Genomic DNA, 18,714 nt, shown 5'->3' with positions numbered 1-18,714 from the left:
GGAGTTGGAAATGGGTATAAAAATACAGAGACTTGGAACATTATTTTCCAGCAGATGGGTAAATCACCCTTGTCTGTAAGCATCACTGAAACTAATATGAAACTCTTGGGAAGATGGTATCTTTCCCCTAGTAGACTATCTAAAATCTATAAGCAAGCAGACCCTTTTTGCTGGAGAACTTGTAAGCAGGTAGGCACACTGTTGCATATCTGGTGGGAATGCCCCATATTGCAACCCTTCTGGCAGGATGTACAGGATCTTATTGTTTAATAGGCCACCAGGGATTAAATGCAAGTATAAATCCACATTATTACTGTATATATCATGCATAGTAGCACCAAGCAACAGATTCCGCGACTATGGAAGCAGCAAGTGGCACCATCAACGATAAGTTGGAGGCAGAACGTAACTACCCTCCTATCTTTAGAGAAATACCACTATCACAAAACCAATAGGTTAGACTTCTAATGTGCCATGATCCTTTATTAGGAAACATATATCCACACAGTATATACACCTCAAGAGAATTTAGACAGCACTACCATTAACCCATCTCATTCAGACACAGCTGATAAGTAAAGACCAGCCCTGTAATGCTTTAATCTCATACTAAAATTTGTATTACGGTTGTTCCAGATGAGAAGTGAATTTATGTTATGTTATTTTTAGTTCTGTTAATTGTTTTGTTTTTGGTTTGATAAAAAAGAGGAAAATCTCCTTAAGCTTTATACGAGTGACTTTCTCAAAGGACAATACGGTTCTTGATATTTTTGGAATTTCATAATGCTGTTAATTTATATACCATTATTGTCTATGTAATGAGAAATGTGTATGGTTATATTTGCGTGTCAATAAAGCTTCTAAAAATAAAAAAAATCAAGTTTATTGTTTTTTTTAGCTCATTCCTTGGTTGCTACAAAGGCTGATGAGACAGAATGTGGTGCAGAAAGGGCGATAGATTTTATATTCTTAACTACTAGGGCATGATGGCCAGAATAGTCATAGAAAAGTATGTGAGTGATTTAAAGGGACATTAAACACTAAATACATGCTAGATAGAATGATGCATTCAAAGAAAAGATTAGTCCATGACTAACATGTAGATGTATTTTTTAAAGTTTCATTAGTTGTTTAAAAAGTGACAAAATAAGTGTAAAGTTTTAGTGTCTATAAAACACTGGGAGCTGCCATGTTGTAACTTGTGTTACCTTCTCTGCTGTGGCCAATTAGAGTCAGTTATAAATAGGTCACTAGAGTGTGCAGCCAATGGTTGTGCTGGATTTAACAGTGTTCTGCACTTCCATTTATAACATGAACTGAAAAGCTCACAATTTCAGAATGGAATTGCAGGCAAAGAGGACAAAATAAATAATGAAAGTATATTGCAGAGCTGTTTTATATATACACTATATAATTTTATATTACCATCTCAAAGTGTTTAATGTCCCTTTAAGAAAACTATTGCTTTTATATCAGATTTTTGTGTTGAAAGACTAGAGGAAATTACATCAATGTTAACTATGTAGTTCCTTAAAGGGAAACTGAACCCAAATTTTTTTCTTTCATGATTCAGATAGAGCATGACATTTTAAAGGGATACTAAACCCAATTATTTTTTTTCATGATTCAGATAGAGCAGCAATTTTAAATTACTTTCTAATTTACTCCTATTATCAACTTTTCTTCATTCTCTTGCTATCTTTATTTGGAAAAGCAGGAATCTAAGCTAAGGAGCTTGCCCATTTATGTTTCAGCACCCTGGGTAGCGCTTGCTGATTGGTGGATTACATTTAGCGACCAATCAGCAAGCACTAAACCAAAAATGGGCCGGCTCATAAGCTTACATTCTTGCTTTTCAAATAACGATAGCAACAGAATTAAAAAAATGACAATAGGAGTAAATTAGAAAGTTGCTTAAAATTGACTTCTATATCTGAATCGTGAAGGAAAATATTTGGGTTTAGTATCCCTTTAAGCAAATTTCTAATTTACTGCTATTATCAAATTTTCTTCATAATCTTGGAATCTTTAATTGAAATGCAAAAATGTAAGTTTAGATGCCGGCTCATTTTTGGTGAACAACCTGGGTAGTTCTTGCTGATTGGTGGATAAATTCATCCACCAATAAAAAAAGTGTTGTCCAGAGTTCTGAACCAAAAGAAAAAGCTTAGATGCCTTCTTTTTCAAATAAAGATAGCAAGAGAACAAAGAAAAATTGATAACAGGAGTAAATAAGAAAAGTTTCTTAAAATTGCATGCTCTATCTGAATCACGAAAGAAAAAATTTGGGTTCACTGTCCCTTTAATTCCTTTTTAGCATCATTGTTAGGGCCTAGAAATAACAGAAAGTGACATTACATGCATGTATGTGTATGTACTGTATATATATATTATATATATATATATATATATATATATATATATATATATATATAGCATGGCCTAGTACTCACGGTAACCTTTGAACCACCGGGGTGCACATCAAAGAGATCCTGCACAATTCACAGATCCAACATATCGCAAAAAGGAAGGCACTCGCCGGGTTTAATAAGGATAAAGTTTTATTCCTTATGAAGTAACGTAACGGAGGTAAAACTCTGAAATGTTACTTCATAAGGAATAAAACTTTATCCTTATTAAACCCGGCGAGTTATATATATATATATTTATATATACATATATATATATATATATATATATATATATATATATATATATATATATATATATATATATACACATATATACACACACATACATATATATATATATATATATATATATATATATATATATATATATATAAATATAAAACAGGGGGTGCACAGAGAAACTGACAGACAACAAGAGAGGGAAACACAGAGCGCGGTTCTACTGTGTGAGGGAGAGCAACTGAATGGGTTATTATACTGAATGAGGCAGTGGGGCTTTACGGATTGACGGAGCGCACTGTACAAACACACGGCTCTGTACCCGGGGGACACAAGGAGCCGCTTAGAAAGGGGATCCAGGAGATACGGACAGGTCCTTTGAATAGAAGGAGTGAGAGAACACCTGTCTTAAAGGGGAAGCGGACTGCTATGCTAATCAGAGGGAAACAACTCTAGTATCTACCTCAGGCTATACAGAGCCTCCACGCCAGCATCTTACCTCATATGGATTGAGGTTGTACCAAGTGAGTGCCCACCTGTATATAAGTGTGTGTTTTACTAAGCTGCCATAATATACTGCACTAGGATCTGGTCTTTCTGTGCGCCCCTCCCTTCTTCTACCCATACATACATATATATATACACATACATACATACATATATATATATATATATATATATATATATATATATATATACATACATACATACATACATACATACATATATATATATATATATATATATATATATATTCCCCTTGAAAAACATACCTTACCTGATAATGTTTTTTTCTTCAGATGGAAAGAGTCCACAGCTGCATTCATTACTTTTGGGAATTCAGAACCTGGCTACCAGGAGGAGGCAAAGACACCCTGGGCACTCCTCTCATCCCCCAGTCATTCTCCTGAGGAACAAGGAACAGTAGAAGAAATAGGGTGAAAAGGTGCCAGAAGAACAAAAAACAGACGCCCCACAGAAAAAATACGGGTGGGGAGCTGTGGACTCTTTCCATCTGAAGAAAAGAAAATGATCAGGTAAGCATAATTTATGTTTTTCTTCATAAATGGAAAGAGTCCACAGCTGAATTCATTACTTCTGGGAAAACAATACCCAAGCTATAGAGGACACTGAATGCAAAAATGGGAGGGTACAAGAGGTGGCCCATTCTAAGGGCACCAGGCCTGAAAACTCCTACCCAACAAAATCGCGCTTCGTCCGAAACTTTGAAAAAAAGGAAAAGGCCCCAGGACACTGACCCGTAGATAGTCCATAGCCTTGCTAGAGACCACAGGAACTAGACTCGACTGAGACAACAGCCTGCAAGAGACACCGTCACCCAGCAGTCGGTCTTCCAACAACACACCCCTTACTAAGAAAAGGCACACCCCTTACCACAAAGAAGAAAAAAAAAGGCACGGAGAAAACATGATTGTACTTGTAAAGCACGGCTAATCCCCCTTAAAGGGCCACTGTAAGTAAATATTTTCTATGCCTGTTACTAACTAACTACAACAAATACGCTTTTTATCAATAGCATTTCATTAACATATCTCTACCGTATATCAGAAATCTTGTCTGCAAATTTAATTGTTTTCCAAACCCACTCCGTGGGTATCCTTTGCTCTGTACCAATCCGTTTACAATACCTAGGTTTCAAAATGGCGCTTTAAACACAAAGTTATTGGTTTAAGTATTTTGAACATGCAGTGCTGAAAATAGTGGGCAGGATAACGTGACATCATCGGCGAATAAAAGATATAACTTTTAGAACGTTATGAAACTTCGTTTTAGAGAAAATATAGGTCAGTAGGTTTTAATTAATGTTTATTAACTTTAATATGTTAGTTGTTTAGCTTAAAAATTATAACAGAAAGTAATCCTTTAAGGGACTCAAGGCGCTGCTCATTTTATCAACCTCGTAAGGAGGAAAGGCTTCGTTTTGCTACAGCGCAGAGTAGCCAGAGTGCATTAGTATGCTGAGCTAGCTGTCCAGATAAGCATAAGGTACTCCAGAACAACAGAGACCGACCAGTCTAATAGAAACAAGGGGAGGCAACGCCCAGACCCCAGAAAAACAGAAACCACGGGATAAGGCCGGGAGTCTGAAACAGAGAGGATCTTCCCCTAACACAGTGCAACCGCACTCTAAGCAACTGAAGACGAAGGTCCCCAAGTCGCAAAAAGGTAGCTCAGAATACCGAAATATTCAGAAACGAAACCTTGTGCAGCAAGCTCAGATAGGTCTGACGAACAACACCTGAAGCAAAAACACTGCACGCTGCAGTCATCAAAAAATTATTCTGAAACTTAAATACTTGCAGGGCAAGCAGAAAGCAGCTGAAGATAGGATCCTTCAGATTGCTAAGTATCCACTAACCAGCAGATAACGTTGCAGGCTATCCAAGAGCCGCCAGTCCGTACCACAAATCTTGAACATGGACAAAGGAGAAATCTCAAGAGGCTTACCGTACCTCGAATGCTCAGAGGACGAATTTAGCAGAGCAACAAATCTCAGATCCTGCTCCAACACCGGACCAGCCCAAGCGACACACATGTCTTATAGACAGGGGGGACAGAAAGACCCCAACCACAAGTCTCTAGGGAATGGAAAGAAAAAGGGGGGACTCACCGACCTCAACAGAGCTTGGGTGCCAACCCAATCCGCTCCTCAAAAATAAGGCACTCCCAAGAAGAACCCCCTGGGACCTGGAACAGAGAAAAGTGCAATAGATCCGTAGGAAGACCTGTCACCGCTCTCTTAGACAGTCTCTACGTAGAGAGATCAAATTCCAACAGGTGGAACATAGCCCACAGAGCAGCAGAGCTGCCCCTTACAGAAATAAGTCACCTGATCCAACGTCCTACACACATGGCAGGACAAAGACCATCCAGAGAGAGGAAACCTCAGCTCATAAGGAAGACAAACTATCCCCTCAAAAGGGAAGGGCACAGATAAGAACAGCGCACATGTCCCCAAGACATGAAGCCATAGTATGATCAAAACAAAGACTGAATGAAAATATCATCCAGACACCACTGTTGACCCAACAGAGAAAAAACTCCCCATGAAGAGGAGCACAATCGTCCGAAGGACAAGTCAGGCCTTAAAGTTTACAACCAGTCCCCAAAGGTGGATGTGAACTCTGGCCTTCCTGCTTGCAAGCCCAGTCGCAACATAGGGTCCCTGAAAAAACTGGCTCATCCCGAACCAGTCCACAGGATCATAAGTCTCCAGACATCCAAGAAGGATCCAAGACAAGAACCCTGGATCCAGAATCGTCCTAGAATGAACAAGATGATAACCCTGTCTGAAGCAATCAGACCTCAAAGGGGATGATAACCAGGAAACACGGAGAACGGGTACAGGACTCCCTCGTAATTCCCAGCCCAAAGGGAAGAGAGCACCCTTGGCCGGAGGTCAACAACCCCCTAACAAGGTGCTAGGCCGCAACAAAGTCACGCAATTTCTCTAGAGCCCAAAGGCCCCAAGGGCAACACAAAGGAAATGAGAACGAGAACAGAGTCACCCGAAACAATCCAGAGGACCACACCCAAGGGAGAAGAATGCAAAACATCCCAAACCCAGGCAGAAAAACATCCCCTAAACAAAAAGCTTGGAAAAAGAGACAACACCTCCTATCGCCCCTGATATGGAGACAGAGCAACACGGCCTTCACTTCCTAATTAAGCGGCCAAAGATGCCAGAAAAAACGGACGAAGTCCAGAAAGTCTGGACCCAAAGGAAGAGAATCTCTAAAAGGAACTAGTACTAAAAGGACACTTCCAAAGAGACAATGAAAGGCAAAACCCCGGAAAAATCGGAAACTACTGAGCATGTCGCCGTGGAGTCCCGGCCCACTAGATTGAAAGGCGAATGAGGACTGAACCAATCCCCCATGCCCCTAAGCAACTACGGATTAAGTCCTCTCAGGATGCTAGTTGAAGCTTGCAAAATAACAAGTAAACAACACAAATAATATTGTGATCACTAGGCGCCCTCACCGGACCAGCCAGACATAAAAAGGCACCACGTGTCTGAACTAGATAGCGGGAGAAAGGAAGGCGCCAATAGGGTAATAACGTCAACAACCCAAACAGAGTATGGGGAGGGTGAGAAACTATAATCACAAACAGAGCGGCACTATGGCGTGCCTGAAAGAGCAGACCGGGACCTCAGCGTCGCCCGGAAGACCAGCGTAGGCAGCAGCAAATCCTCGGTCCGGAGCGTATTGTGTATGGCCAATCAGAATCCCAATGTAGAGACACACCTTCCTCTCTGTGTTCCGAGAGTCTGGACACTTACAGGAGGAAAAACAGGTCACCGTAGACAGTGTGTATGACTCTGATCACTCGAACTAACAACAGTCCAATGTGGGAAAGAGGGCAGAACAAACTCCAGCAGGGTAAAAGTAAAACAATTTTATTAAAATGTTTTAAAATGAAGCAACGCATTTCTCGGCTACACAGAGCAGTTTCATCAGGCTATAATACATGTTCTGAAAAGCCTGCTGCTTAAAAACCTCCTCTAACCAATCAAAATGCTTCAGAGTTTACACACCCCTAAAAAGGCGGCTTGCGTCTCAATTGACAGCTGACATACACAACCATAAACTGAGTGCATTTACGTCCCACTTATGCTATATATTGGTAACAAAGTGATAACACTAACACTTCAGGCTACTAAAGAGAACTAATCTTGGTATTTAAGTGCCACATTGATTCCATCATTTCCCTTATCGTGGGTCATACTTTGTAATACATTTAGATGTAAAAAATATATCAAGAATGATTAAACAAATGAAAAATCAATGTGGCACCTATGCTCTAAAAAATCAGGTAATATTATCAACTATTTGGACTGCCGGAAGAACCCAATATGGGTATTTGATTGCCCTATTGGATTTTACATTTACATTCCAGCATAACTATATTATAATGCATGAGACATTTGATTATAAGCGAATAAAATCATATAAAACTTGCACAACCATAATCTCTTAGATACATGCTAAATGATGATATAACAATTTTCTATACAATCTCAAATTCATGATCAGGCAAAAAAAAAAAACTTATTCAATTAAAGAAATATATATCTTATATGTGCAAACATTAATAAATATAAAAATTAATTGAAAAGATCATTTCAGACTCCCTTAAAAAACAGACCCTAGATCTATAGAGATAAAGTCAAGGCTGTTAACTATTCCTAACAGTCGATTGTTGAATGACATAGTCAATTATTCCGATACATGAGGAGTCTAAGTTAGTTGCTCATTCCACAAGGGAATAACATAATCATTAAATGTTCAGTGTAATTATCTAAATAAAAATACAATAATAATTCATAACAACCCATACGACATCAAAATAATTATTAAAATACTATATACCAAATTAATGGTTCTTACAAATAATAAAGAATATACAGATTAAGGAAACTATAACTCAACTAGTCTTGAAAGGCTGCAACATCAATGTTCATATTGAGACCTAATGGATATAGAGTATGAAGTCTATAAATCCAGAAGGTCTCCCTCTGTCTAAGCCTACTTTAGGCTTAGACAGAGGGAGACCTTCTGGATTTATAGACTTCATACTCTATATCCATTAGGTCTCAATATGAACATTGATCTCGCAGCCTTTCAAGACTAGTTGAGTTATAGTTTCATTATTTGTATATTCCTTATTATTTGTAAGAACCATTAATTTGGTATATAGTATTTTAATAATTATTTTGATGTTGTATGGGTTGTTATGAATTATTTATATTATTATCTACCCTCTACTTGTATTTTTATTTAGATAATTACACTGAACATTTAACAATTATGTTATTCCCTTGTGAAATGAGCAACTAACTTAGACCGCTCATGTATCGGAATAATTGACTATGTCATTCAACAATCGACTGTTAGGAATAGTTAACAGCCTTGACTTTATCTCTATAGATCTAGGGTCTGTTTTTTAAGGGAGTCTAAAATGATCTTTTCAATTAATTTTTATATTTATTAATGTTTGCACATATAAGATATAAGATATATATTTCTTTAATTGAATGTTTGTTTGTTTTTTGCCTGATCATGAATTTGAGATTGTATAGAAAATTGTTATATCATCATTTAGCCTGTATCTATGAGATTATTGTTGTGCAAGTTTTATATGATTTTATTCGCTTATAATCAAATGTCTCATGCATTATAATATTGTTATGCTGGAATGTAAATGTAAAATCCAATAGGGCAATCAAATACCCATATTGGGTTCTTCCGGCAGTCCAAATAGTTGATATTACCTGATTTTTTAGAGCATAGGTGCCACATTGATTTTTCATTTGTTTAATCATTCTTGATATATTTTTTACATCTAAATGTATTACAAAGTATGACCCATGATAAGGGAAATGATGGATCAATGTGGCACTTAAATACCAAGATTAGTTCTCTTTAGTAGTCTGAAGTGTTAGTGTTATCACTTTGTTACCAATATATAGCATAAGTGGGACATAAATGCACTCAGTTTATGGTTGTGTATGTCAGCTGTCAATTGAGACGCAAGCCGCCTTTTTAGGGGTGTGTAAACTCTGAAGCATTGTGATTGGTTAGAGGAGGTTTTTAAGCAGCAGGTTTTTCAGAACATGTATTATAGCCTGATGAAACGGCTCTGTGTAGCCGAGAAACGCGTTGCTTGATTTTAAAACATTTTAATAAAATTGTTTTACTTTTACCCTGCTGGAGTTTGTTCTTCCCTCTTTCCCACGTTGGACTGTTGTTAGTTCGAGTGATCAGAGTCATACACACTGTCTACGGTGACCTATTTTTCCTCCTGTAAGTGTCCAGACTCTCGGAACACAGAGAGGAAGGTGTGTCTCTACATTAGGATTCTGATTGGCCATACGCAATACACTCCGGACCGAGGATTTGCTGCTGCCTATGCTGGTCTTCCGGGCGACGCTGAGGTCCCAGTCTGCTCTTTCAGGCACGCCATAGTGCCGCTCTGTTTGTGAGTATAGTTTCTCACCCTCCCCATACTCTGTTTGGGTTGTTGACGTTATTACCCTATTGGCGCCTTCCTTTCTCCCGCTATAGATTTCTTCATCGTTCCTTCACGTATCGGAAGAGCTGCCTCCCATTGGATGTTTTGGATGGACTCTGACTACCTTAGTCCTGAGCGCACCTCCTTCAAGAGCCTTTCCTCTGACTTTCATTTGTGTCTGAACTAGACCTCAAAGACAGAAGGATCTGTACCCAGTCAGGACCAGCCTGAAACCAAGGGCCCCAGCACTGTCAATGCCACAGAGTCTCCCCCGAGATGGAGGGATAAAGAACAGGCAGACAGACTTCTGTAAACAGTGCGACCACAAAATCGCGAGTATCAATTCCAGAGAAGAAAGTTCCCGAAGGAAACCTCACACCACAACATGAGCTTTAGACCGAATAAAAATCATCCTCACCGGATGAAAATAGAGGATAAGGCAACCCGTAGGCTATCGCCCAGGAAGAATGGACAGACCTGCAGAACCAGCCCAACAGGGGTCCGAGACTTCCAAGCAAAGAACTGGAAAAGGATACACAAATAACAAAGACCATAAGAAGATTACTTCATCCGCTTATGTCTATGCATGCAAGCCAGTCGAAGATTAAGACTGAGAATCCCCAAACCCATAAAGAGTGGGATCCTCCAGTAACGCCAAAAACGTGCCTTAGTAGAACACGAAGGCGCGCCAGTCTAACGAAAGGTGCAACATACCTCCTGCGGGACAAAAGAAAACACCGGCCCCGAAGGTTGACCCCTTGAGGCCTCAGGGGCAGTCGCTCCCCCGGAGGGCTGAACTTGACCAGGCGATCCCATGCCTGATGAGCCCTGGTTAACGGAACATGGACAATATCGTAAGCACACTCCCGGGAGGTGAAGATGCGCCAGCGCCAAAGATATGGCCATGCGGAACCGTGTTGTAACCTCCGGTGGGAACAGGCCACACTCCATAGAAGGATAAGTAGCATTTGGGTTAACTGTATGCGTAGTAAGAGTTGGTGGTAGGGAACTCGTCTCGTGGGAAATAGAATCCCCAGAGGCGAATGGCTCAGTGGGCACCTGATTCCCCGACCCAGAGGAACAGAGCATTCTAAAACGTTATTCGGAACATAACTGATGGGCATGTATCACCCAGGCCAATTCATATTCTTCGCAAGAAGTAGAGTCTGAATCAGAGACATCCGTCTACAAAAAATCAGAATCCTCCATAACTTGGACACTGAATAAAAAATGGACCAATAAGAAAAATCTAAACGGCACCTTACACCCCCAATGGCTGGGGAACTCACCACCTCCAGAGAACCAGAATTTATCCGTCGCCACACGATCAGGGAAGCGGAAATGGAGTCACAAGGTAAATCATGCAGTCCATGCAAAAGCGTGCCCGACCATAAAGGCAGCGTCACTAAACATAGGTCGTTATGTTCCAAAACAACCATGAGCCGAAGCAACACTACACAGTAGCAGACAGAATCACATAACAAACATGATTATAAACCCCCCTGTTCAATAACCCCCCTCAGGAGATATTAACCCTTGATTCCTAGATACAAAAGGAGCTTTACTGAGACCCTATGTTACAGTTATCCCTGAAAGGTTGTAGCCCCTCTTGGATAAACCGTTGTAATTACAATACATCCATGATGAAAGTAAAATGAAACGATCTTACCAGAATCTACGACGTGGGACAGGAACACAGCCCTTCAAGTGTGACAGATAGTAGCGTTGCTTCTGCCATGGACTTGAGAGAAAAAAGCAGGCAGCGAAACTCGTCAACGCCGACTGCTTGTGGAGCTGTTAATGAGTCGGGATGGTTTCGCAGAAAGACTCTCCCTGCATATCCGGATTCTAACTTTCATCCATGCTCTCACTGAGAGGCTGATAGGAAAACTCCAGTCCCATGCCGAAGAGTACAACCCTACATAAGAGACTATCGAAAACTTCTGACACTTCTCTGCCAACCTCCTGGGATGAAAGGTAAATAATGACTGGGGATGAGGGAAGTGGGAGGGGTATTTAAGCCTTTGGCTGGGGTGTCTTTGCCTCCTCCTGGTGGCCAGGTTCTGAATTCCCAAAAGTAATGAATGCAGCTGTGGACTCCTTCCATTTATTAAGAAAATAGTTAGAAATGCTGTTTAAAATTACAGTAATACACATAGATGCACAAATTGTACTGGCTAACAAATGTTTATTAACTTACAGATACAAGTCTAGCAGATTTGCTTATGGGAGTAGATATATATTAAGAAGGATTATCTTTTAAATGAAAAAAAAAATAATTTGGAGATAAATGTCATTTCAGTTTATTGATGTTCTGTATATATAAAAATGCACGCACCTCTACATAACATTTTCAGCATTTGTTGAGTATCACAGGTTTGTCTGTCTAGTAGGATGTGATGTGTGTGACAGTGAGGGTGTCTAACAGAATGTGTACATATATGAGTATTAGCCACCATATGTGTATATTAGCTGTCATATATGAGTATTACTGACTGTATTAGCCACCATATAAGTATACTAGCTGTCATGTCATATATGAGTATTAGCCACTATATGTGTTTATATTAGCTGTCAGATATGAGTATTACTGACTGTATTAGCCACCATATAAGTATTTTAGCTGTCATGTTATATATGAGTATTAGCCACCATATGTGTATATTAGCTTAATGGAGCGCAAATAAAATGTACTTGGTATGGAGGTGGTCTGGAGAAGTGCAGGGAGGTTGGAGGTATTGTTGGGGGTTCTTATGGTGTAGTGGTGAGGCGTCAAAATGCACCATCGCCTGTGTAGACAAAAATCCCTGCACAGGCCCTGTAACCATGTTGGTTATGAAAAACTGGGGAATGGGTAATAAAGGGATTATCTATCTTTTTGAACAATAACAATTCTGGAGTAGACTGTCCCTTTAATATTATAAAAGACCTATACGTACACACCAGCATAATATGTATAAATAATGTGACGAAATACATTCACTGTGAATTACAGGTTCAGTGGTGATAACTGTGCTATCTGTGGGCTTCCTTTACAGTGTAGTCCTGTGTCTGCAGCTGTTGCCAATTTTTCATACTAAATCCAAGATGCCACCATCATGCTATTGGCTTTGTCTTTATTTTCTTGGCTTTTTTTTTTTTTTTTTTTTTTAATATGGGACATATGCAAGCTAAGATAACATTAAAGGTTTATAACAGAGCAATTACAGGATGTTTTGAGAACAAAGATTGGTACAAAAAATTTTTTCTGTAGGTTAGACCACTGCCCATCTCTAAAAGGAACATTAAACTGGGATACTTTAATGGCCATCAATAAAGCAATAGGAGTTGTTTATTAGCCAGTCCTTAAAGCCTAGTTGTACACAGATACCCAGTACCTTTTAGCTTCACAAATCAAAATAAAGAATGCTAGATTTTTTGTTTCTCTTAATAAAATTCTAACATGTTTAAATTGTTCTTTCTTATGAATAATAATCAGGTTTACAATTTACTGTCCCTTTAAATGGTCTCTTCTATAAATCTTTTACCAAAAAGCAGGGAATTGGGGGTAGATATAAAATCTTGTTGAAAGTACATCAGATTAAGCTACCATGTATACAGCACAGCACAGGGCTGGACAAATCCCAGGTGACAGTACTCCTAAAAGTCTTGCTCTGGCTTCTTTTTGGATACTTATACAGTTTTAAATTAATTTATGAAGCCCTGCTATAGTTGCCAAGAGAAAGTTATATCACCATATTAAATAGAAAATATTAACACACTTGAAAGGCACTTACCAACTTCAGTGTTCGAATACTTTCATGGATGGGCCTTGGTAACCCAACCACAGTGTCGGTGTCACTAAAAGAAAAAGGAAAGATCAGTAACAAAAACTGGACATACTGCATGAATTGCACCTGTACTTCCCATAAAGAAATTAAATGTGCCATTTCAGAACTTCGGTCGAATACATACTCACCTTCCTAGAGTATATCCAATGAATTTACTACGACTCGACTCCAAGAATATCTCAATATCCTTCTCCCTATACGGCAAACAGAAAACAAAGACGGTTGGCCAAGAAAATAAGAATTACAGAAAATTTATTCACAGCAGTGAGTGTTGAGATTTTATGGTGTGTGTGTGTGTATGTATCCAGCTTGGAAAATTACATCTCAAAAGAACCCATGCAGAAGTCGTGGTAGGGAAGCGGCACTCACTGGATTTGAAATTTCAAGCAAACAACTTTTTTACACTACTGTGACTTTTCAGGGTCTGAGGAAGGGGCTTGCAAACCAGAAACGTCACAGTAGTGTAAAAAAAACCCACTTAATGTTCACCTTAATTTAACCCTAAGTGTGCTGTACTAGCAAAACACACTGACAAGTATTGAAGAGTCTTCTCCCTCTGATGTAAGTAGCAAATTCAATTGCCCTATATCATATACAAGTGGGCTAATTATTCTGTTTTTAATTGCAGCGAATAATGAAATCAATCCTAGAGCCAAAGCAAATTTATTAAGTATTTTTCTAGATTATTGGGGCCTGAAATGAGAAGCGAGCTGCATAACAAAATAAATTATTAAAGGGACATTTTACTGCAACTGTGACACGCTCTAATTCATCACCATGTATAAATATTTTTTTGCATTACTGTCCCTAGATCATTGTGTATAACTTCTGAGTAGCATATGCTATGGCTATATTTCTGTATGTCATTTTTGCACTACTCACCAACTCCTATGTGTTTAACTCCAACTAAGGGGTGCAAATAGAATATCCAAAATGCATTTTGCTAGGATACTTACCTGACTTTGGGTGCCCACGGTAATCCCTTTGGCATAGAGAGACGATCAACGGGAGGGTGATTTACAGATGGCGGCATCACCTCCTCCCGCTCTAGTGGAAAAGGCTCCGCCTCTAGACTATTGTCTTCATCGTTCTCCTCTTCGTCATCTCGAGAATCATCTGCTTTGTATGGGTCTCTCTCATTAAATGCATCCAAGTTATCCTGTTTAATGAGAGCCTAACAAGAGGAGACAAGAATTAGCAACACAAAGATTAGTGGTAAACCTGTAAAGCGCTTGCCTTTATACAAACCTTTTTTATTATCAGCATTCCCCAAATTATCTGCCTAAATTATACTATTACATTTAGTAAAAGTGAACCTAAAAGATTGTATTCTAATATATATTATTGCTTTTTAATTTTTGAAACAGATATTCATGCACTGAATATTAATACCTTTTTATTTCATGCTTTAAGCTTTCCCATGTCCACCAATAGGATCTTCCCTTAACCCTTTCTTGCCGGGACTCATTTGTCTACATCGAAACTGTAAACAAATAAGTAAAAATTTAAATCACGCGATCGTTCTTGCAATCGCGTGATTTCAATGATGGGATCGGGGTCAGGGGCGAGTGCCTATGATGCTAGACACAACCCCAGACCAAAGCGGCTTTGGCTTCAGGTCAGCCAAACGACTAGGACGTTCCATGCCATCCTATCAGTGCTAAAGCCCAGCCCCGTTAGAACTGCATGGAACGTCCTAATGGCGGGAAAGGATTACTAGCCAGTGAGCAATGAATTATCTGTTAGTTTCAATTTAATTTAAACAATTAAAATTTTGTATTTCATGCATTAATATTTTAACATATATAATTTCTACTTTTTCACAGGCAAAGCAAGAACCCCACTGCTCCCCACCTTATGCTCCCGCCGCCCTCTCCTTTGCTGCTGTTCAATAAGGTCAGAAGCAGATGCAGGTGGTGAGGCGGCTCTCATATTTCGAATAACTTTAATGCTATCTTCAGGGAGAGGAGGCAGTCCCAGTGCTTCCCGCTTTTGAGCTTTCATTTCCTGTAGTTCCACAAACCCACCAAGAGTGCACTACATGGAGAGAAAAAAAAGAGAGGTGGGAACAACAAACTTTAAATCCACACAAGAAGATAATTTACAAACATTTTATGCTAAAAATGATCTATATTAGCAGAGATATCCTATAATTTCCATTGATAATCACAGCTGATTTCACTTAGGTTCCCTCACTCCATGACACACAATTTTTGAACACTTATTAAAGGAACACTAAACCCAATTTTTTTTTCTTTAATGATTCAGATAGAGCATGCAATTTTTAAGCAACTTTTTAATTTACTCCTATTACCAATTTTTCTTTGTTCTCTTTCTATCTTTATTTAAAAAGCAGGAATGTAAAGCTTAGGAGCTGGCCCATTTTAGGTTCAGCACCCTGGAAAGCACTTGCTTATTGGTGGCTACATTTAGCAAACCAATAAGCAAGCATAACCCAGGTTCTGAACGAAAAATGGGCCGGCTCCTAAGCTTTACAATCCTGTTTTTTTTTACAAAAAATAAAGATAACAAGAGAACGAAGAAAAATTGATAAAAGGAGTAAATTTGAAAGTTGCTTAAAATTCCATGCTCTATCTGAATCATGAAAGAACAAATTTGGGTTTAGTATCCCTTTAATAAATTGTTGCAAGGACAAAAGTATATTTTTTGTGCTTGTGGCTTATCGAAAGAGAAAGGGAGCAATGATACAGTGGGGCAAAAAAGTATTTAGTCAGCCACCAATTGTGCAAGTTCTCCCACTTAAAGGGACATTAAACACTTTGAGATGGTAATATAAAATGATAAATTGTATATAATAAAACAACTCTGCAATATACTTTCATTATTTATAATGTCCCCTTTTCCTGTAATTCCATTCTCAAATTGTGAGCTTTTCAGTTCCTGTTAGAAATGGAAGTGCAGAACACTGTTAAATCCAGCACAACCATTGGCACACTCCAGTGACCTATTTATAACTGACCCTAATTGGCCACAGCAGAGAAGGTAACACAAGTTATAACATGACAGCTCCCAGTGTTTTATAGACACTAAAACTTTACACTTATTTTGTCACTTTTTAAACAACTAATGAAACTTTAAAAAATACATCTACATGTTAGTCATGGGCTAATCTTTTCTTTGAATGCATCATTCTATCTAGCATTTATTTCGTGTTTAATGTCCCTTTTAAGAAGATGAGAGAGGCCTGTAATTTTCATCATAGGTATACCTCAACTATGAGAGACAAAATGTGGAAACAAATCCAGACAATCACATTGTCTGATTTGGAAAGAATTTATTTGCAAATTATGGTGGAAAATAAGTATTTGGTCAATATCAAAAGCTCATCTCAATACTTAGTTATATATCCTTTGTTGGTAATGACAGAGGTCAAACGTTTTCTGTAAGTCTTCACAAGGTTGTCACACACTGTTGCTGGTATGTTGGTCCATTCCTGCATGCAGATCTCCTTTAGAGCAGTGATGTTTTGGGGCCGTCGCTGGGCAACACGGACTTTCAACTCCCTCCAAAGGTTTTCTATGGGGTTGAGATCTGGAGACTGGCTAGGCCACTCCAGGACCTTGAAATGCTTCTTACGAAGCCACTCCTTCGTTGCCCGGGCGGTGTGTTTGGGATCATTGTCAAGCTGAAAGACCCAGCCATGTTTCATCTTCAATGCCCTTGCTGATGGAAGGAGGTTTGCACTCAAAATCTCCCGATACATGGCCCCATTCATTCTTTCATGTACACGAATCAGTCGTCCTGTTCACTTTGCATAGAAACAGCCCCAAAGCATGATGTTGCCACCCCCATGCTTCACAGTAGGTATGGTGTTCTTTGGTTGCAACTAAGCATTCTCTCTCCTCCAAACATGACGAGTTTTGTTTCTACCAAACAGTTCTACTTTGGTTTCATATGACATTCTCCCAATCCACTTCTGGATCATCCAAATGCTCTCTAGCATACTTCAGACGGGCCCGGACATGTACTGGCTTAAGCAGGGGGACACGTCTGGCACTGCAGGATCTGAGTCCCTGGCGGCGTAGTGTATTACTGATGGTAGCCTTTGTTACGTTGGTCCCATCTCTCTGCAGGTCATTCACTAGGTCCCCCCGTGTGGTTCTGGGATGTTTGCTCAGCGTTCTTGTGATCATTTTGACCCCAAGGGGTGAGATCTTGCGTGGAGCCCCAGATCGTGGAAGATTATCAGTGGTCTTGTATGTCTACCATTTTCTAATTATTGCTCCCACAGTTGATTTCTTCACACCAAGCTGCTTGCCTATTGCAGATTCAGTCTTCCCAGCCTGGTGCAGGTCTACAATTTTGTTTCTGGTGTCCTTCGACAGCTCTTTGGTCTTCACCATAGTGGAGTTTGGAGTGTGACTGTTTGAGGTTGTGGACAGGTGTCTTTTATACTGATAGCAAGTTCAAACAGGTGCTATTAATACAGATAATGAGTGGAGGAGACAGGAGCCTCTTAAAGAAGAAGATACAGGTCTGTGAGAGACAGAAATCTTGCTTGTTTGTAGGTGACCAAATACTTATTTTCCACCATAATATGCAAATAAATTCTTTCCAAATCAGACAATGTGATTGTCTGGATTTGTTTTCACATTTTGTCTCTCATAGTTGAGGTATACCTATGATGAAAATTACAGGCCTCTCTCATCTTCTTAAGTGGGAGAACTTGCACAATTGGTGGCTGACTAAATACTTTTTTGCCCCACTGAATCAGAACACAAAAGCGACCACTCACCAGCACAGTTTTCCACAGTAACAGCAGCACTTTTTTCATAGGAAAATGAGGAGCGTGACCACTGCAGAACTTTGTGACCATCCCAAAGAGCATCACAGCAAAAGGTTCGTTGTTATACAGAGCAGACCCTACAAGGCAAGTTTATTACATAGATATAAATCAAATCTTTTTACCATGATCACAATGCTAGTAGAAGTTTTTTTATTAAACTTGATGCAAAGATTTCAAATTCCTTTTCTGTCAAGTTTTTAAAAATGGTTATTAGTGCAGTTTATTAATCTAAACTTCAAAGAATACAGTGAAGATAAGCAACAAACCATGAATGTGCAAAAAGTAAAGCAGTAGCTTATAAAAGCCACCAGATGCATAGTTTTTTAGGAAATGTATACGATTCAAATTGTGTGAGTCACCTGGGCCTGATTTATTTATTGTTTAACTG

General features: G+C 39.1%; 1 protein-coding gene across 2 annotated transcripts in view; it reads right to left on the bottom strand.

The window, feature by feature from the left end:
• STRIP1 (striatin interacting protein 1) overlaps window positions 1–18,714 on the bottom strand; it is a 102,251-nt gene that overhangs the window by 38,099 nt on the left and 45,438 nt on the right. For both annotated transcript variants that reach the window (XM_053706788.1, XM_053706787.1), the window contains exons 8-12: window positions 18,276–18,403; window positions 15,374–15,556; window positions 14,476–14,693; window positions 13,648–13,713; window positions 13,466–13,529 (exon numbers count right to left, since the gene is read on the bottom strand). In XM_053706788.1, the coding sequence (XP_053562763.1) occupies window positions 13,466–13,529; window positions 13,648–13,713; window positions 14,476–14,693; window positions 15,374–15,556; window positions 18,276–18,403 (659 nt within the window). The remainder of the gene's footprint in view (window positions 1–13,465; window positions 13,530–13,647; window positions 13,714–14,475; window positions 14,694–15,373; window positions 15,557–18,275; window positions 18,404–18,714) is intronic.

The sequence above is a fragment of the Bombina bombina genome, chromosome 3 (genome assembly GCF_027579735.1).
Source record: "Bombina bombina isolate aBomBom1 chromosome 3, aBomBom1.pri, whole genome shotgun sequence".
NCBI classification, from domain to species: Eukaryota; Metazoa; Chordata; class Amphibia; order Anura; family Bombinatoridae; genus Bombina; species Bombina bombina.
This window is presented reverse-complemented; position numbering and strand designations above follow the sequence as displayed.